At 49.9% G+C, this 24,744-nt stretch overlaps 1 protein-coding gene across 2 annotated transcripts in view; it reads left to right on the forward strand.

The window, feature by feature from the left end:
* Positions 1–23,027, forward strand: part of LOC102930909 (bMERB domain-containing protein 1) — a 61,874-nt gene extending 38,847 nt beyond the window's left edge. Inside the window, exons 3-7 of one of the 2 annotated variants that reach the window (XM_037914237.2) lie at positions 4,137–4,210; positions 8,301–8,415; positions 13,425–13,498; positions 14,299–14,457; positions 15,994–23,027. In XM_037914237.2, coding sequence (XP_037770165.1) covers positions 4,137–4,210; positions 8,301–8,415; positions 13,425–13,498; positions 14,299–14,417 — 382 coding nt within the window. In that variant the 3' untranslated portion in view covers positions 14,418–14,457; positions 15,994–23,027. The remainder of the gene's footprint in view (positions 1–4,136; positions 4,211–8,300; positions 8,416–13,424; positions 13,499–14,298; positions 14,458–15,993) is intronic. The other variant, XM_037914236.2, reaches the window with a different exon arrangement.
* The last annotated feature ends 1,717 nt before the right edge of the window (positions 23,028–24,744 follow it).

Consider the following 24,744-nt stretch of genomic DNA (forward strand, 5'->3'; position numbering starts at 1 on the left):
TCAATGTAATAAATATGTGCAAGTTCATAAGATGTCCCAATAATCTAAAACTTTTTGATTTGGAAATCAACCATGGAAAATATGGTCAGGCTGTTTTTAATAAATGGATATTATGAACAAGGGCAAGAGACAGACAGAGAAGCTGGATTAGTGCAAACAAAAAGGACCTGCTGATATCGTTCAAGAACTGTTGAAATCATGCTTGGTAAAAGCAGAAGACATGGAACCAGAAGTTAATGGACCAAAATTGGCATGATGGACAAAATACTGAGGGGCTGAACTATGCTGTCCACGTTTTCCCTTTCTGGTTTTCTTAAAAAGAGACTTTGAAAAAAACCACATTTTTATCTCCCATCTCCCGTCCCAGCTGGCATCTCTCCTCATCTTGTCTCATTTTCTCTGATCCCAGAATAGAAGGAACAGACCAGACTGAAAGGCTTTCTTCCTCTGACAGGGAAGTCATTAAGCCTTGCTCTTGTTCAAAGAACTTTGTTTTTCATTCATAAGTTCCGAAAATCATCACATCATCATGACATCCTGTCCTCAGCCCATCAGTGGGGATACCTAATTGCCAGCACTGCAGAGTTCTGTTCCCTTCCTTTTGGGCTGCTTTTCATGCTCTTTCCTTCCTCCTATCCTGTCTCTCATTCTCTCGACTTTCCATCCAATCCTGAAAGCAGCTGCATTGCATCAGCACAGCAAGATGAGATTACTACAATCCTGCCCTAAGGAGAAAAAAACCCAATGGGATGACATCCCTGGCCTGAAGGGGAACCAGGGTCTAAGCAACAGGTGCTGCGGTTGACCTGCTAGCCAAAGCATCCATTTGTAACCGACCTGCTGTCCAGTGTTCCAAAGACATCAACAAAAGCTGTATTTCCGCCACATTTTCTATCCTATCTCTCCTTCACCTTTTGTGTGAGTGTCTCTGTTAGAAACAGGAGAAGTAAATACCTTTCACCCATCAGGACTGAAACTAAAATTAACCCACTTTCCTTTTCATCCAATGAAGGTTTTTCTGAAAATAAAAGACTCTGATATTTTGCCTCCAAAAGGAGAAACACCTGACAGATTTTGATTGTGCAAAACAAACAATCATTCAGTATCAGTTTCAATATAAATGCTTGTTTTAATTTCTTGCTCTTTCTTGTGTTTGATCCATAAATTTTCAGCTTCACAATGAAAATTTGGGTGTTTGCCAAGGAACTGAGAAAAACCAAAACCTGTGTAGAAAGCCCCACCCCACACAAGAGCCAATGTCTGGAAGTTGAAACTAGACAAATTTAGACTAGAAATAAAGAGTACATGTTTACCGGTGACCATAACTAACCACTGGAACAACTTACCAGGGGGTGTGGCGAATTCTCCATCAGGGGACATTTTAAAAACAAGATGGGTTGTTTTTCTAAAAGATCTGCTCTAGTTGAAACTGGAATTAATTCAGGGAAGTTCTCTGGCCTGTGTGATACAGGAGGTCAGACTAGATGATCACAATGGTCCCTTCTGGCTGCATAATCTATGGATCTGTGTGTGAGAAAAATCATTGAAACTATAAGCAATTGATTCGATCATTTGGCCCTCGGGCTGGACAGCATGAAATATCCCAGTGCTGTTTCAGTGAAAAGGAGGGTGATTCTAAACAAAAAACTGGAAATCAAGTAATCAGCAAAAACCTCAGGCTGTTGGTGTTACGGATGGCATGGGGAGAACTGGCATTGTATCTGGGATGGGGGATCTAAGTTTGATCCAGTTTTGAAGGTGCACAAGGTCTACCAGGTACATAGCAAGGGGCTTATGGAAACCCCCATCTATTCAATCCCTCAGAAGGAGCACTCATTCATGGGTAGACTTCACTCATGTGAGTAGCCCTACTGAAGTTAAGTGAAAAACGGTTTGCTGGATTGGGCCCTTAAATGAAGATACCAACATCTCTCCAGGGTTTTGTCAAACAATTGTTATTTCTTTTGTTTTCTTTGGTGATCGTACAATTGGATTGTAGCAAACGCATGGGCTAACGAGCTCCCTTTTCATTTAGATAAATGAATGCTCATTTCTACGCTGCTCCTTTCCAGATAGCAAACCCAGGTGAGAAGCCAGCAGCTAATGATGCTCCAGCTGAAATGCTCACAAGTTGGGGCTCAAGCTGCTGAGAAATTTCATCTTCGGGAGCTATCATTAACTAAAGACTATTCCTTTTAACTAGAAACAATTCCCAAGCTAAGCGCTAGTGGCAGGCACCCCCAAGCACTGGGGCACTTTGAATCTGGATCCCAACTTGGCGCTTCAGGTACATTTGGATTGGAATCTTGATATCATTCCATTGGTTTGTGCCTGATTCTTGGCTATCTTATCACCATCACCCTCGCTGATTAACGGTGTGCTGGTCGTTTTAGTAGGGCATTGAAATGGAATTCTGCAGACAGGATTAGGTTGTGACATTATATTGTGTGCAGACTGGATGATTTTTCTTTTTTCTTGCTTAAACCTGCAGGCTTCTTATTAGAAACCTACAAATGTCCTGTTTTTTAAAATATGAATTCTGTTACATTTTTTAATTCCGCAAGGATTCTACTGTCTTACTTTCTATTTTGAATGCTTTAAAATTTCTAAATAAGTACAAAGAAAAAGGAATCCCTTTGACACGATGTTTTGGAAGCTGTCCACAACTGTCAGGACAGAGAGAATAAGCCAGGCTTTAATAAAGCTCCATTGTTAGGTCCCATTAGAATGATGCAATGATTGCTTTGACATGACCAATGATGCAAACCATTTAATACTCACAAAAGCTATAATAGGTCAACTTACAATCTCTGCAGTAATTATTGTGGCGGTGCATGTCCACACTACCCTTCTTGGGTCGGCAGTGCGCATCCTCACCAGCAGTTCTTCCACCTACTTAAGAGGAGCAGTGTGGGGAGCAGGGGAAGCTGCCTGGGGCGTCTCATCCCCGGGCAGCAGGGTCCAACTGCGCCAGCTTCTCCCACACACCCCTGCCTTCTCCCTTCCGGGAGCTGGGCAGCCTTGTCAAATTGACGGGGAGCAGGGTCTGAAGCCATCAGGGCTTCTCGCTCTGGCTCCCAGCTGGAAGCGGGGTCCATTCTCCTCCCAACCAGGAGTGGGGTCCATTCTCCTTCCAGCCGGGAGCGGGGTCCAGCTGCCCAGCTCTCCAAGGGCGGGGCGGGGGGGGGGGGCGGAAGCAGGACTCTAGCTGCCCAGTTTTCTTGTTAATTTCAGGGTGCCTTCGGTGAAATTGACAAGACAGCCAACAGCTGATATAAGGGACTTGGTGTCTTCACAGACACTGGGTTGCCCTAACTACACCAACATAAGCCTTATGCCTCCGTGGAGGTGGAGTTATTGTGTTGGTGTTGTAGGGCACTTACATCGGCAGGAGGAAGGCTGTAGCTTAGACACTGACAAATAGGCGCGGGAACTAGGGGTTTGCGGGGGGAGCTCCAGCACCCCCAGATTTTATGCAGGGCTCCACTCCTGGCCCTGCATGCGGGCTCCCAGCCCCATGCCTGGGGCTCTGCTTCTGGCCCCCAATGTAGGGTCCCAGCTGCCACCCCGGCTCTGCTCCCAGCCCCACATGCGGGGTCCAGGCCCTTTGCCTGGGGTTCTGCTTCTGGCCCAATACAAGCAAGGTCCCGTCCCATGCCCAGGGTTTTGCTCCAGGCCCTGCACATAGGATCCCAGCTGCTGGCCCCGTGCCCCAGGCTCTGCTCCCAGACCCACACACGGGGTCCCAGCTGCCAGCCCTGAACCCAAAGCTCTGCTTCTGGCCCCACATGCAGGGTCCTGGCTTCTGCCCTGCACATGGGGCTCTGCTCCCAGCCGCACACACAGAGTCCCAGCCCCACACATGTGGTCCTGGCTGCTGGCCCTACACTCATCCCCAGCCTCGGCCCCCTTGCCCTGTCCAGGCCCCTCCCCCCTCCCGTAGACACGGCCCTGCTTCTGGCCTCAGATCGGGGGGGACAGGGTAGGACAGGGGTAAGAGGGCTGGGTTTCAGCACCCCCACGAGTAAAAGTGTTCCAGCGTCATTGCACTGACATAATTAGATCGACATAAGCTGCCTTACGTTGGCCTGTGTAGTGTAGACCAGCCCTAAGTGGTTTTGTTTGTGTCTCTGCAGGATGGATGACATTCAGCTTTGCAAAGAGATCAGTCGGCTGAAAAAGGAGCTCCAGAAACTCATCGCACTCCCAGGTAAGGCCCAGATACTTTGGAAAGCTTCTGTGGCTTGATCCCAAAGCCCTTGAAGTTGATGGGAGTGCTTTTGATCAGGCCCTTTATTCCTGGATGTGCTCACACAAGGTAACAGGCAGGACTCCAAAAGTTCAGGCGATCAAGTCAGATGAGCAACCAGACATTTGGATCCAACTCTGTACCTCTCGAGTCTGCAAAGTTGGCCTGGGGCTCTTTCACAAAAGCAGCTCTTCTTGCAATATTGCTGGGACTTTCTTTTCCTGGCTAGGCGGGAATTGTCACTAGATCATCTCTTTCTGTGGTTGTTTGCCTCTTCCACTGCTTGTCCTGGTCCAAACAAGGAAGCGTCAAGAAACAAGAAAAGGAAAAGAAATAAGGAAATAAAAATTGTTACCCAAATCTTTTTGTAAGCCATTGGTGAGTGTATGTTACAGGATCCTCTTCTGTGCCCAATCCACAGAGGACACAAGTCTGTTACAGGCCCAGCTACCCTCTCACATTGTGCAGGGTTTCTAGTTAACCCCAACCACTCCAAATGGCACCCCAGGAGCAGAAGGAGGAGAATTCTTGGAATCCCTTGGTAGAGGGCCCCTTTGGAAGTTTTCTATTGGTGGTGGGAGGGGAGTGAGGCCTTTAAAGGCAGGACCAAGCATCTAGAGTCATCAGATGTCGGTGTGGCTGGGGAAAACTCTCCTCTTCTTCGTGTGTTACCACAAAACACAGCAGAAATTTAACACCAGCCTTTTGACAGCGAGGAGATGGGGCAGATGGCAGGCTGGCCTTGAGTTCATAGGAAATGCTGCAGGCCCTGGTGGAGGAAGCCTGCCAGAAATCACAGGGGGCTAGAGACAGCGAGCAGCTTGGCATGTGCGAGGAGCGTCATACACCCTTCTGTCCTGGGGAGGGCTGTGCATTTCAGCACCTAAAAGCTCTTGTCCAGCCCGAGTTCAGAGAGGCGGAGATAGCGGAACCACCAGAGCCCACATTGTGGCAGGTATGTACTGGGAATGTAGCTAGTCTCTTTGTAAATAAGGGTTACGGCTAATGGATTCATAGTCATAGCTTGACAATTTCAGAAAGCCTCTCACTGGGTAACTGGAGTAAGTACGTCCACTGAAAGGAGAGGGCCTCATATTCCTTTACACCAAGGCCTGTTTACACTGGCAGAGTGCAGTACCGGGGCCTTAACGTGTGTGAGGATCCAGTCCAGACAGTGTGGAGAGATCCCTGATATGGACATACCCAACATTCAGGTGCCCTTTGGAGAGAGAAAAACCAGCCAAACAGAAAATCAAAACATCCTCGGAAAGGAAATTCTGCCCTTTCCTCCCTATATCATGCAGCACCTTAAAACGGTGTCCTCTCCCTGCCCCCATCACTCTGCCGAGTTGCACTCCACCTCTTCCTTCACCTCTTCTCTCACTCTGGTCTTCAAGCTTTCTGCCGTTCCGTCTGGAACTCCTTATCCAACCCCCGGGTGCCCAGATTTCCCCCTTTCAAATCTTTCCTTCAAATGTTGACTTCTGGCAGATGCACCATCCTTCCACAGAGGGAAAAAAAGCATTGGGGGAGAAACAAAGCAAGACAAAGCCACACCCCACTCTCTAAAGGGTGTCTCCAAAGCCCATTGAAGTAAACGGGAAAAAGGTCCAAAGGCAGGACCTTCCCCTGCGTCTCCCAGTGTGTTGTGTGTGTTGCCCATCTCTTTCGACTGAATCCTCTTTGGACAGCAGCCAGGTCTTCTAGGCTACAAACAGCAGCAGCTCACTGTCAGTGCTTAAATAATAATGAGTAAAAATAACTTCATCGCAGAGCTGGTCACGTCAGTGTCATTAAGGAAATGGCTCCTGTCAGGCGTTCCTAATTCAGGTCCCAATTAAGGAAACCACTTAATCATACGCTTTCCTGGATGGGAATGAGCCTAATACGTGCTGAAGTGTTTCCCTGTATTGGGGCCATAAACAGTAGGGTCTGGGCTTAAGTTTGTTCCAGCCACTAGTCTCACTCTGCAGATCTGACAGGTCCCAGGAGCTGCAATGAAGCATTAGAGAGCGCAGTGCTGTGCTGTTTGAATCCCTGAAGCAGGAAGGGTCTATACATTCGTCTCCTAGAACAGCATCTCAGCTCATTTACAAGACTCTGTTTGTTCTCTGCCTGGAGGGCATCTCGAGATCTAGGATGACTTGAAGCCTGAGTCTTTCTTGTGCCATATCACTGCTGCTTCAGGTATGGCTATAAACCAGGAACGTGCAGATTGATTCAGGTTAGAGATGGGCTCAATCCACAAAATGTAGGTCCCGATTCAGATTTTGAACCTGATCCTATAACTGAGGGATGTTCCGACCGGGGCAGGGGGATAGCAGGTCTGCCCATTATAAAGGCCGGAGCCATTTGCAAAATTTGGATCCAGCGAGTCAACTCAGGACATGCTGCAAATCTCATGAGAAACACTGAACTTGTGAGACTCGCAGTAGCGCTTCAAAAGACAGATCCAGCAGAGGTTAGGTTCAGATAAGAACCCCAAACATATGGGTGCTTGCCCAGGGCTTAACCAAACCTCTCTAGGCTAGAAAGCTCACATGGCCAGGATATCTTTGACATACAAAGGCATATCAAGGTCGAGATGGAATCTGAAGCCAGCAAAGTTCAAACTACAAACGAGAAGCATATTTTTAAAAGTGAATATGCCTCACTAGAGCTTTTAACTCAAGTTAATTGACTGTCAATTAACTCAGATTAACTAACATGTTTGGACATCTATCTATGGTACTAATATGGCCCCCATTACTGGAGTATCTGAGCATCTTACGAACTTGAATTATTTATATGCACAACATCCCTGTGAAGTAGGGCAGTGCTATTAACTCCACTGTACAGATGGGGAACTAAGGCTCAGAGACTAAATGACTTGCCCAAGGCCACACAAGAAGTCTGTGGCGGAGCAGAGAGTTGACTGGAGACCTCCCAACAACCAGGCTAGTGCCCTACTCACTGGACAACCCTTTTTCTGTAGAGACATGCTAATCTGGAAACCCCACATATGTTTCCTCCAGGACACACATTTGTGGTTTACCCGTTGAACTGAAGTAGGATGTAAGAGAGGCCTGTGCTGATGGGTAAATTTCACCCGAGAAGCAGGAGAAACTTCTGTGGCCTACGGAGGCTGCTAACACTGTAGAATAATGATGACAATTCCTCCCATTCAGCCCCTAGCAGCGGTGTCTCGGGTCGATATATAGAAGGCTTTAAACTGCAAGTCAATACCCAGTTAGGCGCCGCTGAGATCCAGCCTACAGGTTTGTTCCACATCGCAGATTGCACTGTGTATTTACTTAGCTGGAGGAGGACTGCCGATGGAAAGCCACATGGTGCTGGATTGAGTTTGGAAGTGGTTGCCTGAACTCTGGGGTGGTTTTAAAAAACACAGCTGCATACACAGACAATCTCAGTCTTTCAGTAATTTATCTTTAATGCTGCTTAAATCATCTCCACATTTCTGTGTATTTACCAGAGTTTTATGTACATGGGACTTGAAGGTTGCCCAGATTTTGTGCACAGTGGAAAGGGACGCAGGAGGTTATCCAGGCTGCTGAGGGTTAGGCCACCCCTTGGGATTTCAGTGAGGATTTTAGCTAAAACTTTCAAAACTGCCTCGGAGATGGACATACCCAGTCCCTGTTGATTCTAATGGGAGATGGGGCATCCAGATCCCTTTAGCACCACTGAAAATCTGGGATCAACTGAGAGAGATTCGATGGCCTGCATTACGCAGGACGGAGACCAGACTAATTATAATGGATCATTCTGGCCTTAGTATCTTTGAATCTGTGGATTTTCACAGAAAGTCAGTGGGACTTGTTCAGTGTGGGAGGCAGCCCAGGCTGAACAAATGGTGCGCTGCTATTGTTCGTCAAGCTAGCTAGACCAAAGCCAGCTTGGGCAGGTCTACATCATGTGTTGCAGTCACACCTCCACCTGCAGGGCAGACGTACCCTAAGAAGCCAGCCCTGCCTGCAGCACAGTTAGGATCGCAGGTTTCTATGTTTCGGTGCATTAGAACAAACAGTGGTTTGTGTTCTCCGTGCTGCAGAGAAAGAAAAGTCCAACGAGGAGAAGCAGAGGGAGGAGGAGCTGGTGCAGCAGATACACAAGCTGGTGGAAACCCGGGATTTCCTGGTGGATGACGTTGAATTTGAAAGACTGAGGTACCTGGATGAGCCAACTCAAGTGTGTTTGAAACTTGCAGGGGCTGGCAGAGCTCCAGCATGTCAAACTCCCAGCGTCTGCACTGGGGGCAGGAAATGCACAGAACAGCTCAGCGGCTAGGGAGCTGTGCAGGGTCGGATTCAGGCAGCCCGGGACACTAGACACATCATAACACTGCCCCCCAGGGCACTACCTTCGCAGCCCAGCCTCCGCACACTGTGGCTCCATCCCCCACATGGAGTGGCTGTGTCAAGGGGACACCTTCCAGAGAGGTAGGGACAGTGGCATACCCTTATCCTTCCCCAGAGTGGCAGGGGGGCAGTAAAGCGGCTCCCCTGGACTCACTCCAGCAGCCAGGTGTATCTGTTTGGGTGGGCCAGCCCCACTGCACTCTTCTCCTCTTGCCACGTGCTGAGTCTTCTGTTGGCAAGGTTTTGGAAGGGGATCCCCAAAGCGGTGGGTCCTGGAGCCAATACCCCATTGAGCTGGTATGGGGCAGTTCACACCTCTCAGAGCTATTGTTTCAGGCTGTCTGCAGACTCAGGCAGACCATGCAGCATTGATTACACTCGGGTCACATTTTTGAGCTTTTCTTCAGACTCCTTATTAAAATGAAAGCTGAGATTCCGATGTAATCGCATGACTAGGAACTGGGACCACAGGTATACGGTCTGCAGTGCTTATGCCATAAGCCGGCCTAGAGGTGTAGAATGGGGCAGAAGCAGGGGAAAGGCAGCGTGCACTGGTGGTGATAGAAGGAACATAAGAGCGGCCATACTGGGTCAGACCAAAGGCCCATCTCGCCCAGAGTCCTGTCTTCCGACAGTGGCCAACACCAGGTGCCGCAGAGGGAATGAACAGAACAGGTAATCATCCATGATCCAGCCCCTGTCGCCCATTCCCAGCTTCTGGCAAACAGGCTGAGCAGGACGTGGCTTTAAGCAAAGGGGCAGCTGCTAGCTATGGGAGTTGAGCAGGGGGTTGGACTAGATGACCTCCTGAGGTCTCTTCCAACCCGTAGCTTCTATGATTCTATGACATGCCAAGTCTGGGCAAGAAGATGTCCTGAAATGCAAAGGGTGGGGTAACTCCAAGCCAGGTCTGTCTGCACGAGGGCTTCGTAAGTTGCTGCAGAGCCCTCAGTCATGCCGCAGCAGGCAGGAAGCAAGGGCAGTCAGGGCCCAGTCAGCCGCTGCAGAACGAAACCATTCAGGCCTGTTCAAAGCTGAGGCAGCATGTGCCTCTGGCTTTCCCCAGGGCTCTGTGTTCTCCCCAGCAAGCACGGCACCCCTGCAAGCCTTCGCTGAGGATTCAAGCGGAATGTAATACGGTTTTTGGAACACGTCTCTACTTGCAGACACCAATCACCTGAGCTCTGCCGTCGCACGTAGTTGCCCACGGGTGTTGTGCTGGGGGCCCGGGGCATTCCTGTTCATCATGCCATCTGGACAGCACATTGCAGCCCCTCGCTTGCACGCTGCTGAGCCGTGCTCTGCCACCTGTTGGGCAAACTAAGATGTCTCCTTAATTCTGCCACCTACGGTGCATGCCTCCTCGGGCTGGCGCCTCCACCCCGCTGGATCTGTTCGCCGGGGCTTGGGGGGCTGTGGTCGCTCGTTGTTACTGCTGGCCCCAGTTAACCCGGGGGGACGTGAGAAATGAAGGGAGGGCCAGACTGTTGCTCAGGTGTGTGTGCGACGTGGCGAGGTGCTGCAGGTAACTCCTGGGGACAGACAGCGCTGGAGGTGGCTCCCGCAGGAGTTACGCTGCGGGTGGTGGGACTGCTTCCTTCGCTGTGGGGTGCAGTAACTGCAGAGTGATAATCAGGGACAGGGGAACCAGTTAGGAGATGACCCCATGCCCTGCCCTACCCTGCCCTGCCCTGCCAAGCAACCATTTTTAAAGATCCTGAAATGTTCAGCTAACTGACACCCGCCCCCCCATCTCCCTCCATGGAGATTTAGATCACAAAATGGCCTCTATATTTTCTGCTTTCCCCGCACCGTGCTTCTGCGAGGCAGTGTATCTCTGTCTGTCTGTCTACCACATGTATAGTGCTGGGCACTGTATCTTGGCATCAAATTCATTTTCCAAGCTAACCATCACCATGTAATCTGACATGGCCTCGGCTGATGCCATCATAGGGGCTGGGGCTTTTTGCTTGGAGAAATATTTGTGGGGAGGAGGGGAGTTATTTTGTTTTGCTGGTTCCCCGTCCCACATTGTCATTCTTCAGCTTCAGTTACTGCAAGCAGGCTTCTGTGGAAAGATGAGGTCTGCACTGAGCACTTAACTAAAACCCAGGCTGATTTCTTCCCGTAGGAGCCAGATTGCTGGGCTAATTTTCCCAGAGTCTTTGTGGAGTGGCCAGTTTCCTATAAACCCTTTACTGGCTGGATTTTAGGGGCAGCCTATCTGTCCCTTTCCCCAGAACACCCTTCTAGCCTCCCTGCCAGTTAGCAGTTACAGAGCTCTAAAGCTGCCATGTCCCAGAGTGTATAGGGCCAGTGGAAATCCACAGTCTCATGCACTAAGTCTGGTAAGCCAGGATGCCTGATACTGTGCTGACATCATTGTGGCAGGACTGTGGCGTGCTCTCAGCCCAGAGCTCACCAGCTCCAGCTCTGCCTAGCTTGTGAAATCTGACCAGATCACAATGCATAGCAGGGGCCTGTGACCTGGTCAGATTTCACTGGTGACCTGCCACAAGAGGTGAGCTGATGGGTAGACTCTGAGAGGAAGGTGTTTCCTTTTACTGCAGGTGGTATGCACGAGGGTTGGTTTATTATTTGTATAATGTCGAACGGAGGTGCCCTAACCAAACTCAGGGCCCCCTTGGTGCTAGGACCTATACAAACATAGTGAGAGACAGGCCCCGCCCCAAGAGCCGACAATCTAACTAGATGAAACAAAGAGTGGGAAGGGAAATAGACACAAGGAGAGGTGAAGTGACTTCCTTACATTCATACAGCTGGTCAGCCAGGAACAGAGCCCAGGTCTTCTGAGTCCCAATCCAGTGCTCTATCCACCAGTACTATACACAGACATGAACACTGGGCTCAGCTTTGGAGAGCTCCCTGCCAAGTGGAAAATGTTTAAGAGGTCCAGGGCTGGGACGTTGTTGGATTATTGTGGGAGCGGGCGGATGGCTAGGAAGTGGGGTGAGGGAGAATGACACCCCAAGAGTCCAGAGGGGTTATGCTGCAGGCTGGTTTTCAGTGTCTGAGACGTCAGCTAGGAAACATTAGAGGTTGGGGAATGTGGAGGTTTCTTGGCACTAGGCAGAAATGAAGGATTGCAAGACAGGGAAGCACAAGACAAGACACCCCCTCCACACAAGGACCTTGCTTTTGAGGTTTAGCGGACAAAGCTAACCCACGTTGGTGCAGGGCAGAGTTCTGAGCTTTAGCATCCGATTCTCTTCTCTGTGCACTGTTAGGTGTATTGCCGATCTATCATAGCTAAGTGGAGATCCAGTCATTAATCCCCATCCCTGCATGGAGGGGCAAGTCCTAAAGCTGTCTGATCAGGCGGTCCAGCTGACATCCAGTTCTGCTGGGCCAGGCCCCACCCCGAAATGCCAGACAGGCAGAGAGCCCTGCACTATTGAACACACTGTGAGTGCAGAAAGGAAACCAACTGAAGATGTTAAAGTAACGTGGCTAATTCTAATGTGCTGACACCAATATCTCACACGAGAAGAGGGGGTCACCTGGAGAGAACAGAGGCTAGATGGCTTACCACTTAGGTCCATGCTGGGTCAACAGGAAAGGGTTTTATGATACACTGGGGAAACAATAGCTCTTAGCACTTGGAGGTCAGTCGCCATCTTCAAAGTGTAATCCACTGGTCATGTGAGTCACAGGTGCCCCTCTGAGCTGATCCACACAGGCTTTAGCTCAAGCTATGTAGCAGCTCCTGCTTTTCGCTCTGGAGGTCCCCGGTTCGATCCCCAGTGCATTGGCCAAGATGGCAGCTGTCACAAAAGCTGGGATTTTCAAAGGTGCCAGTCCCCACTGAATGTCCCAGACAGTAGCACACTGACTGGTGCCAGTGGTACAAGTTGAAATCGGCCCCCTTCTCCCATACACTCACTCCACAGAGACGTGAAGAGACTTGCCTGTGATTGCAAAGGAAATCAGATGGTGAGATGGGATCAAAACTCAAGATCTCCTGGCTCCCAGTCCTGTGCTCCAATCAGACAATGCCTCTCTGGCTCAAAACTGGGGTGACTATATTTTAAGCCCTGTCCTGTCCCATCCCGACTTCTTTGGCAAAAATGGGTATTTGTCCTGTTTGCTCTTGTCCACTTGATCAGTTGGCAAAAACAAATGGGACAAATGCCCACTTTTGTCAAAAAAGTGGGATGTGGAATGGGGGGGGCGAGTGGTGATGCCAGCCCTGCGCAGGGGGGGAGTCAGGGCTCGGGCAGGGGACAGGCAGGGCTTGGGCAATCAGCGACCCCAGCCTCATGCGGCGGGGGAGCGGGGAGAGGAGGCAGAGCTCAGGCTAATGGCTCAGACCAGTCCTGTGCGGGGAGGGGAGGCGGGAGCTCGGGAAAGCGGCTTGGGCCAGCCCTGCGCAGGGGCGGAGGGTTGGGGGTGGACTAGCCCCGCGTGGTGTCCCGTTTTCCCTTTGAGAAATATGGTCACCCTGCTCAAAACGAGCATCTGCGGGTACGTCTATATGGGAAAAAACACACCCACGGCAGTGAATCTCAGAGCCAGGGTCAATTGACTTGGACTTGCACTAAAAACAGCAGTGTAGACATTCCCGTGCAGGCTGGACCCCAGGCTCTGAGACCCACCTAGGGGAGGAGCTCAGAGCTAGGCTCCAGTCTGAGAGGGAACGGCTACACTGCCACTTCCAGCCCAGAAGCGCAAACCCCTCAAGCCCATGTCAGTTGACCTGGTGTCTGAGACTGGCTGCCGTGGGGTTATTTTGCTGTGTACCCTGCGTGGTTCACTGGCCCATTTATTAAGCAAGAACCAATTTCCTCCTGTCGCAGGGAAAGAGAAGAAGACAAAGAAATGGCTGAATTCCTGCAAACGAAGCTCTCCAAAAGCTGCCTCCAGAAAGCAAGTAGGTGCCTGATTCATATTATTCATCACACAGACATCTCTTTGGCACTTTATCTTGTTTACAAAGCTGGCTAGTCCCAAGAATTAATTGCTATAAACAGACCAGCGATTTTTACACTGGGACCATATGCCACCAGAAGAAAGAGGGGGAGGGGAGTTGCAACTCAACAGAGGGGCTATTGCCCGTCTCTGATGCCTAAGTGTCATATCCCAGGAAGATGTCAGGTTGATATACATGTCACGGTTCTGCTTCTTGCCTGGATTTTCCACAAAGATGCTTTGGGGGCTGGTTGGGGTGGCTGTCCCCTCTGTGGTTCAGGTATTTAACGTGTCTGCTATTCTACCCAGCTACTTATGTGGCCCCCATCATCCTGTTATCTGAGCACTCCCAGATCCTCAAAAATAAAAATAGTGATAGTCTGTCTCCCATGTTCCATCTAGGGTCATTCAGAGCAGATCTCCTTCTTCTGGGACTCTTCCTTATCCACAGAGGAGGCAGATCACTGGCCAAGTGTGATGTGCACATCCTTGGCAATAATAGAGGCATTTTCCATCCATGACTGTTTGGGAGGCAAGTCCAGTCTGGGCCCACTCGATCGCATCTGAGATCACATGGGACATGTGTCATGACTCCTAAGGACATATGTCTCAGCCCTGGTCATTTGGGAGGTACATCCCAGCCCTGACCTCTTGGGACCCAGGTCCCATCCAGTGAGGGAAGCCCTACGAGGTGACACTGACACTAGCCCTCCTTCTGGTCTTTTGCTGTTGACCATTACGATAACAAGATGTTTTTAACAGCCCCTGTCAAAGAGAAGAAGATGACGTCCAGAGGACAGCAAACCTCCACACCATACATGACCAAAACAGGCCTCACCCTGCTCAAGGAATGCTGCGGTTTCACCTGTTCCATTATGTAGACTCACTCCCTGGTCTCCTCTGCACAGGACAAGATCATGGGTAACGTAGACCTCCCTGCTCTCAGAGAAGCCAACCATGAAGCCAGCAAAATTTCCTCATGGTCCCGCCCTTACCGTCGTTCTTTGGGGAGCCCCGTGGGGCAGGAAATGGGTTTCCTGCCTGTTGAAATATTTTGAGAGATCAACAAATATTCCTGAATCGGGAACCAAAATGCAAAATCTCTAAATTTTTTGCAAACTTGAATTGATGGAAACATTTCTATGTTTTAAAAAACTTTTTAAAACTATAATTAGCTTAAAATTTGAGAATGAAAAAAAAAATTTAACTTAAATTAGCTTGCATTTCTAAACACCAACCAGAGTTTTACAGTTTTGACATGAAATGTTTCAACAATTTCCAAAAAATATTTCCCCCCCCAAAATTTGAAAAACTTCATCAAAACCACCTCATGAAAAGTTGTGGTGTTGACGACTTGGCAGTTTCTGATGGAAAAATCCCCGACCAGCTAAGCAAGGGAAGGCCTGGGCTGTCCTGACCTTTCCTCTTCAGTACACTCCCACCTCCACCTGCTTAGATGCCACTGGACTTATTTGTGTTTAAAGAAAGCTTGGGTGCTGGAACAATTTGTATACTGGGGGTGCTGAGAGCCACTGAACCAAACTGTAAACTCTAGATATAATGGAAACCCATTTCAAGCCAGGAGGTGCTGCCGCACCCCTATTTTCAGCACCTATGAAAGGAAGGATCCCTGGGTCAAACTGATCTCGCGCGTGGTGTAACTGAGGTCGATGGCATTACAGCACAGATGTAACTGGCCCTCTGTCTTTTTCACCTAACACGCTGAAAGCTTGAGAAATCAGCCGGTCTTTCTGTCCAGTAGGTCCTTCTGTCCAGCCCAAAAACGACTCTAGCCTGTCCCTCCCATCTTCCTCTCATTAGCAGGTTACCTATAAGCCACCAAGATCTACAGGAGTTACCTAGCATTGGCAACAACAGAGCGCACAACCGTAAGACCTTATTTTACAAACAGAGTTTCTTAAGGACAGAATAAAAGCAATGCTCCGTAACACTACTCTACCCCAGGGAATGTATATGCATAACTCCTACTGATGCTGTCAAGAGACTGATATGCTAAGGAGACTAGCAAACTAGCTGTCCAAACACCATACTTTCAAACTTTGATTATTTTTGTTTAGGAAGTGCCCAGAAGCTTTGATCAGGATTGGGGCCCTTGGGCTAGCCACCAGAGCTCAGACGCAGGGGTAGCTAGCTTGAGCCGAGACTCGGGTAGCTAGCCTGAGTCACTCCCATGCCACATCGATCCCTAGACACCAGGCTGTCCTGTCATTCTCGCTTGTGTTCCCTGGCCCAATGACTAGTTGCTGTCATTATGAATGTCTACGAATTGCCGCTGTGAATGATGAATAGTCACTGAGACAGGGAAAGTGCATGAGGACAACTCTAGAGCCTGGAGGGGAGGGCACTGCCCACGTGGGATCAGCCCTTCAGTCGGGTGTGTGGGGGGTGGTTTGACTCCTGTGTCACATCCATTTGCTCTCTCTGCTCCTTTCCCAGCAGGCCTGCAGGCAGAGTCTGTGGCTCCTGACAGCTTCAACCTCCCTTCATTCCTCATGCTTCCCACAGCAGCACAAAGATGGAAAGACATTTCCAAGAGGGCTGGTGCAAGCTTGGACGTTGGCTTGTTTTCTTGATGCCACTTAAGTGGGAGTCGCCTTCATGACATTAAAATCAAATTCCGTCTGATCTCAGCATGGACGGGGCTTATCCAGCAGCAGATCAGGTGCAATTGAAGTGGGTTTGCTTCTTGTTCTTAACTGAACAGGATCAAAAAAGACCTTGGAAAGTTTACATTCAGTGACCGTCGGCCCCGCCCCTCCCCACCCACCTGAAATACTGTGATGCTGCAGCTGGGTGTCAAGCACGCCTCTAGCTTCATACCATTTCATGGCTCTTTTGTTCTATGGGCTGCCTCCAAAGGACACGTTCCAGGAAAGCCTTGATTTTAGACATATCTGCACTCTGCTTGATTGTCACGGGCTTTGTGGTTATGGGTAAGGCTGCAGATTTGTCACAGCATCTTGTATCAGAAGTCACAATTCAGGCATGGTCAATTTATAAAAGTCACTGGTTTGGGATTGTGGATAAAAATTGCCATGACAAACGAGGAGGAAGGTCCCAGGTGGAGTGTGAGCCCACCCCACCTTTATCCCTCAGTCAGTGGTGACTCCTGTCATAGAATCATAGGGTTGGAAGGGACCTCAGAAGGTCATCGAGTCCAACCCCCTGCTCAAAGCAGGACCAAGCCCTAATTTTTGCCCCAGATCCCTAAAGGGCCCCCTCAAGGATTGAACTCACAACCCTGGGTTTAGCAGGCCAATGCTCAAACCACTGAGCCATCCCTCCCTGTCCCATGGCGCTGGGCCCTGCTCCCCACACTGCTACTTGGTACATGTGGTCTCAGCGTTGCTCAGGTTGGACTTGGCCACGCCTCCATCATGATAATGGAGGGGCAGCCAGGCCAAACCTGAGCAGTGCTGTGACCCATGCGCCTGGTCACAATGCCCCGAGCGGAGAGCCAGGCCCAGCCCCATGGGGCAGGAGCTGCTGCTGTGGGTTGAGTTTATTAAAACCACAGACAAAAAGATAAGTCACGGACAAGGAAGATCTTGGTATCTGGGACATTTTTCTCACCATGCCAAACCTGTAGTCCTGGTTTTGGGTAATGCTCGGAGAAAGGTCAGAGTTCAAGTCCAGGAGGGATGTCCGTATGGGTTTGAATGATAATATAATAATACCTAGCTTTTATACAGAGCTTTTCCTCAGCAGCTCTCAGTGATTTCCAAAGGAGGTCAGTACTATTCGCCCCATTTTAGGGGTGGGGAAACTGAGGCAGGAAGTGACTTTGGCAAGGAGACCCAGCAGTAGAGCTGGGAATAGAAATCAGGTGTCCGGACTCCCAGTGCACTGCTCTGTCTACTATGCCACACCACCCACGTTCTCAACAGCTTACGTCCTGAGTACGGCCCTGCTGTGTTCAAACTGGGGTGGGGCAAACTGGTTTTAAACTCAGTGGAGCACTGTGGGTTCTGTCCCAACCCCAGTGTTACTGGGTCCGTGATCTGAAGAGGAGAACAGGTGACGGAGCAGAGAGGAAGGAGAGAAAAACAGAGCAAAGAGCAGAGTGAAAAACACATAGAAAGCGATGGTGGGGTGAGAGGGATGGGGAAAGGCACAGCAAGAAACTCCTACTGACAGCCTCGGTACAGTGGCTCAGCTGCTGCCCTCGGCTACACCAGCACAGCCCTATGGGAATCAGTGGGGTGACTGAGAGGAGAATATCTGGCCTAGTTGTAGCACCCACTTGTGCCAGTCTAGCCTTGGGATTCTTCTGCCTGGTAGCTGGCTGCCCTGTGGCTAGGAACCCGTGTTGATTCTTTTCATTGACTCACCCTTTGGACAAGGAACTTAGATGACCTGGAAACATCATCTGAGAGGGTCAGAAAGGCCAGAGCTGCACCGGATTAATCCAGGCCTCATTTTAACCCTTCCTATCCCACGCCAATGTGCTGCCATCACAGTCAGAGCCATTATTGCAGTAGCTCAGCAGGACAGATGCCCTCTTCCTTTTCTGGCCATGTGTCCTGCAGGGCTGGGGCTGCATTGCTCTGTCCATCATTGCTAGTGGAGGTTGAGGTCACTGCCATTTGACTTCATTCAGAGCGTTTCTACCCTGCCTGTGTTCTGCCGTTCGTACTGGCAAAGGTTTTCTCTGGCAGACGTTTTGGAGCATCCTCTCCCATGCACACGGTGGCCTACGAGCTCTTTGCCTGACAGGCTGGCCCTGCAGCTCTGCAGCAAAGCCTTCCCAGCAATGCGCTGAAGCTCCTGTCTGCTTTTGCCTGTCAGTGTGTCAATTGCGGGCTGGCTGGTGGCGTGTCTTACACTGAGCTGAGGAACCTGCGTGGTCACATACCGCTTCAAGCCTCCATGCATTTCCTGCTCCATGCACTTGGTGCCATTTTTATCCCAACTATGCCCCGCCCAGACAGTAATCTCCTCTCCATCCCGTCCGGAACCAGCTCTGAGTCCCTTGCATGTCAGTTAATCAGCACTGCCAAAACACAGAGCGTATCAGCCCGGCTTCCTCACCTTGCCAGCGGGCATCCCGTTGGCTTTTCCGTCTTGCTTAAATTCCTCTCCAGCTGGTTTATTCAGTGCTTTGCCTGTGTTTGCAGCCAGACAATACAGGCTCACCTAAGGGATGAGTTCAGTGGTCTCAGCCTAGTGCCTGCATTAATTACTTATTGGCTGGTTCATTCCCATAGATTAGTGCCTGCAACAATGGCAGCTTGGCACTTCCTAGAGTATGCAACACTCTGTCGCCGAGCTGCCGTGTCTCTGGGCTCGCTGAGCTATGGCCCAGGCCATAGCAAAGTAGGATAACGTCTCAGGCCATGAGCTACGGTATCCAGGCCTGATCTGGCTGCTTCCCAGCTGCTCTGTGATCCCTGGAGTGCTGTGGCCAAAGGGCCCCGGGCTGCTCTCCTGTCATACACCTTCTTGAATTTAGGTGTTGGTCGTCACCTGTAAAGCCCGAAATGATTGGGACCTGAGAGACCGCTCCGCTCCCCATGCCACAGTGCTGCAGTTGGGCTCAGTAGAGCTGCTTGAGTCATTGGCCCTTGGTCGCCAAGGGAGGGCGGTCTCTGTAAGAGACATTCAATTTGCTGCTCACGCCCAAACCTGGTCTGAAATGCCCCAAATGTGTGGTCCTTCAGGGCCCCCCAGTGCTGTCTGGCTCTTTGGGCAGGCATCTGAGGAGGGCTGAGGTGGCTGGATTAGGTGGAGGCTGGGGGGATTTTGATCTGTTTTGTAATCTGTGTTTTCTTCCTGTGGTTTTACTATGTTTGGGGGTGGGGAGGAGGGCAATATGTTGCTGGTTTGGCTGTGTAGTGTAATTTGAACTAACGGTGCAGTATGATCTCGCATAAAGGAGCACCCTGCTTTTCTGTGGCTCTATTTAAACCCAAACAAATACACATATCTGGGAAGCCTGGTGCCGAAATCTGACAGCCCTACCCACAGCGATGCCGGGGACGTGGCTGTGTAGGAGCAGGGATTTGAGATGGCAGCTAAGGCTGGGCTCCCAACATCCATACAGACAGTGGGGAACCTGCTCTGGTGTCATCCACTGGCTTGATAGCACAGGAGGACAGAGAAAGCCTCCAGCAGTCACAGTTAAATATCAGCTCAAGTCCCTTTGTTCACTTTCCTTTGCATAATTTTTTCTTTTGAAATAGTCTTGAAATGGCTTCAAACGCAGGAAATTGCCTCCAGGGTTTACATTTTTTCCAGGGCAAGAAGTCCCAGAGTCTCCATTTTGATTTGTTGATCTTGCATTCTCTGTCCTCAGCATGTCTAAATGGTGCCGTTTATAGGTGAGGGGGTGGAGATGCTGGGGATGCCCCCCCCAACCCTGCACAGGGCACTTACACTTTTGCTTGGGAGAGGTGTGGGGGGGAAGCGGGGACTGAGCTCCCCCTTCTCTTGTTCTTGCTTCTGCCCATCATCAGCTGATAACACAGCCCCCTCCATACAGAGGGTGGCAGCCACCAGCACCAAATGAGCCCTGCCTCCTATTTCAATCTGCTTTAACCCCTTCCTGGGGGGCAAAACATTTTTTAAGAGCAATGGGAGCTGCTGGGTTTCTGAACCCGAGTTTCAGGGCGTGAGCCAGGGTGCTCGAGCTCAGACTGAGCCCTTTGGCAGAGCTGTATGACGGATCATTAATGCAGTGGCTGGGGTTGCTGTGAGTCGGGCTTGAGGTGCATTGGCAGAGCTATGTGGCAGCCTGGATTAGGGTAGCAGGGGTGCTGAGGGTCACTGAGGTGTATTGGCAGAGCTGTGCAGATGCCATGCCCAGGACGGGCTAGCAGGGAGGCCATTGGTCAAGCCTGAAGGGCAATGGCGGAGAGGTGCAGGGGCATGGACTGGCAAAGCAGAGGGTGCTGAGGCACCAAAGCATGATGCTCATGGAACTAGCATGAGTATGTATCCGCGAGTATGGAGACACACGCACAGCTAGTGCAGACATAACCTGGAGCACTGCCCGATCCCGCACTCCCCGTCTGCCAGTGCGGGGCGCTGCTCAGTAGCCAGCTGGGAAATCAGCGATGGCCTACTCTGCCCCACCTCCAAGCTGTCTAATATTTTAGAGGGGCTGGAGACCCTGCCCGGCCCACTGTAAGCCTTGTGTGCAGCCTCCAGATGATAGCTACATCATGCACTTGCAGGGCCTGGATCAGGCTGTGCAAAGGGACAGAGAACAGGGTGGTAACACCTAACCCATAACCCTGCCCTACCTTACTGGGCACTTGTAGGAAGTACTGTCAAGGTCTTCAGTGTTAGGGTTTAAAGGTGATGATCTTTGACTACTATTGTCAAACAAGCGAACACTGCACAGGATGTGACGGCCCAGCACATAGCTAGGCCTCAGAAATGCGAGTGTGGAGAGCTGGCATCGCCGTCTCAGCATTGATACCGATGGCGGGAGCACTAGGAACACGCAGGCACCTCTGAGTTCTGGAGCACCTCGGGCAGGGCACGTATCTGGCTCAGCAGCTGATCGGAACTGTTAGCATACAGCAGAAAGCTACCGCCAGGTGCCAGTCACTCACTATGTGTCCCCAAATTCCCACGCAAGATCAATTGGTTGCCAAGTTCAGTTGGACCTATTCCTGGAGGTTTCACCATATGACTTAATCTTTCATTAAAAATTGAGCTTTAATGCCTGGAGACTCCAGGACAATCCTGGAGGGTTGGCAACCCTAACTGCATTAAGCGTGATCTACTATTCAGACCCTACAGGAACCAAGGTCATTTGAATACCTCTTGTGCTATGTCAGTGGTTCCCAATCTGGGGCTCGCAGCACATCACTGCTCCCTATGTGCTTGCTAGTGGGCCCTGGAGAGCTGGCTGGTCCTGCAGTGGGGGTGCCTCCCTCTTGTTCCAGCTGCATGGCATGAAAGACAGCAATGAATACATTAAACACTCCCCTAAGACTACTGTGCCATGTGTGCAATGGCTGAAGGTGTCCAAGGGATCGTATACAAAAGCCAATGGGTGGGGACGTGGTCCCTTCAGTGTGAAATAGGAAGGTAGGTGGTCCCTGTGATAGCCAATGAGAGAGGAGGTGGTCTTCATGATAGCGAATGAGAGGCAAGGTGTTCTTTATGATAGCAAATGGGAAGGGATGTGGTCCCTGCATTGGTCAATAGGAAGGCAAGTAATCCCTGTGGTAGCCGGTGGGAGGGGAGATGGGGCCATGTTGATAGCGAATGAGAGGACAGGTGTTCTTTCTGATAGTGAATGGGAGGGGAGTTTTGCAAGAGACAATGTCTCTAGTTAGATGTGGGTCCCACCATAGACAGGTGTGAGATCCTCCTGCATTGTCACAAAGGCTAGGGTTTTTTTCTCTGGGGGACTGGAAAAATTTCCCAGTGCTCTAAGGAATGGAGCTGTCACCCTGGGTCCTGATACTGAGCCGTTCACTGAAGTGCCTGTGGCCAAACACTCCATCTGCTATCCAGGATCCAATTGCACTGCACACCATATGGGCCGGATTCACTGGTCCACTCCTGCCATGCAAAGGGGGCTTAAACTAACCAGGAATGACCAGCAGAGACTCCCTTGAATGGGGGAGCTCTCCCTGGCAGAAAGTTGGAGGAAGCAGACCCTGCTCCTGTACCAACACCCCCCTGCCCTCTGCATAAGGGGAGAGAGAGGGCATGGGGGAGGGATGGCAGGTAGATCTCTGTGATGCCTGATCCGCCATAGGTATACAGTCACTGGGGGCCCTTATGCCAGTGATCTAAATTGGAAGTGCTCGTCAAAAGCTCTGTGTTATGCTGGGGCCTGATGACACGGTCTCAGAATTCTGACCAACATCTTGGCCCACCACCCCACCATTGTGCCCAAGCAGCGCCCAAGCAGGGTGGAGAATCCAGCCCTCTATGATAATTTGCTCTGGGTATAATCATTTTGCCACTGCACATGTGTTGCTGGGAGCTGCAATGATAAACGCGGGGGGATCGTTTATTACAGAGCCAATGACTTCAAACATACGAAAAACGTTTGGGACTAAACTGAGAGCAGATATCGTCTCAACATTCAGCGTTCCATGCAGGGCTTCTATGTCTGATATCAGTAAAAATCAAGTAGCTGTTCTTGGGCTTTCCAGTGGTCTCTGCAATTATTTCAACTTAAAACACTGGACCATGTCCTTAACTGACATAAATCGGTGTAGCGCCATTGACGTCAGTGAGGCTACACTACTATACTCCAGCTGAGGATCTGTCCCTTCCACTTAAAGATGATTATATCCAAGAAAACAGAGATGGAGAATGCACTCTCCACCATGTCCATTCTCCACCAAGTCTAGAGCTCACTTCCACTTTGTTGCAAATGCAGATTCGTGATAGACTTTGCTCTCTCTCCAGATCACACATTGGACCCTGCTCCCAAAAGCTGTAAATAAATAACCTAATGGGGACAATTTATTGATGTCAAAATAAAAAGCAAACGTTCAGTGAAGTGTGAAAGTTTCTTCTTCAATGGCAATACACTGATTTTAGGGAGCAGATGGCTCAGGTCATTGATAACGGGATAGAGAACTTTGTATCTATAGTTTATGCAATCCAGCCCAGGCTAGTAGACAGAGAAAGTCATTGCCAACTGACAGCCCATGATTCCAGGTCAATGAATGGGTAGGTTCTCAGCTCATTCCATAGTGGAGGGGTATCTGCAGCATGAAGGCCACCTGACTGGGACCAGCTGGCCACATTGGTAGCAGTTGTAGCAGAGATGCCAGAAAAAGAATGAGAAGCTTAATTCTGGTCCTCCAGGTTGGAGTTGAGACATATTGAGGGCAAGAAGAATGGAGGGCGGGGGATGTAAATTGCTCCTGCCCGTGCTATCTCCATTGTGCAGATCAACAGAGGACTTCAAACTGTAGGGCTGTCAAGCCAGCACCTGCCACCAGCAGGAAATTCAGCTTAACACTGTAAAAATAATTTTTGATCCTCCGCCCCCAGCCCAGAACCTCCATATTCTACTTCCTAGGAAGAGGTCTAATGTGGGACAGAGGGACCTCCTGAATCCTAAATGAGAGCCAGTCCCAGAGCTCGGACACATGTAGGCCAGGCCAGGTAGAGTGATTGGTAGCAGACACAGTATTGTCATTGGGCTGCTGTATTTCTTCACCAACCTCGCTGTTGTCCGCACAAGCAACCAGAGGGTCTGCCCCCTCTCCCCCAGCTGATAGTAGTGTCATGGACTTGTGGCTCGTCAGCATAGCTCCGTACCATCAGATGGTTATAAACGCAGGTGTCTGAACTCTTCTGTACATCTGTTTACCAATAAACATGTAGCATATAGCAAACGCTCAGTGCAGCTAGTCTTTCAAATGGACCTCTAATCCTCACAATAGATGCTGCAGCAAATCCAGCCATCAGTGCTTTATGGTTTATGTTTCCCATCGTGGCCACGCAGCATTTGATGGTGTCACCAGAGATAGAATCCACACCCTGCTGCTCTATCAGCACAAGCCTCTGTCTACCACATGAGCTAGAGGAGAGTCACTGCCTGTGTCACAGGGGCTATGACACACAATCAAGCAATTCTGATTCACTCAGTAGAGGGTGAGGGTGCACCACATATTCCCTAGCTAGTTCATGACACTATAGACTAACACACAAAAACATTGCTGTGAAACACGTCAGGTCACTTCACTAGCTCTCAGCAGCAATCCTAGATAATAGCAGAGGTGAGAATTGTGTAGACTGTATTGGATGAGTTAAAGCCCACAGCTGATGGAATAATAGGACCCTTCAGAATAGATGTTGACAGATTCCAGCTTTAACCAATATGCAACACTTCAAAATATTGGGGATTTTTTGTTAACATAAGACAAAACAAACTGTAGGTTTATTTTAGTTCTTTAACCATCTCGTCTCACTGCCAAAAGAAAGAAATCTGTAAAAACCCTACAATTTCCCAAGGAGGGGGCAGGCAATTAAAACACACAGCTATTTATTATATGCAGCAGCATAGATCCTTAACCTAGGTGCCTGATTAAGTAATCTTAGCCCACAGTTCATTTCTCATGGCTAAATGAATCATGCTGCTTAAAGCCTTTGTTTTCACTCAGCACCAGAAATAGGAATCACTGGTAGGAAACATTACAGGAAATTACATCTTCATGACAATCAACAATCACTTGCTTGAAGGGCATCAATCCTGCTGCA

Source organism: Chelonia mydas, chromosome 14 (genome assembly GCF_015237465.2).
Source record: "Chelonia mydas isolate rCheMyd1 chromosome 14, rCheMyd1.pri.v2, whole genome shotgun sequence".
NCBI lineage: Eukaryota > Metazoa > Chordata > Testudines > Cheloniidae > Chelonia > Chelonia mydas.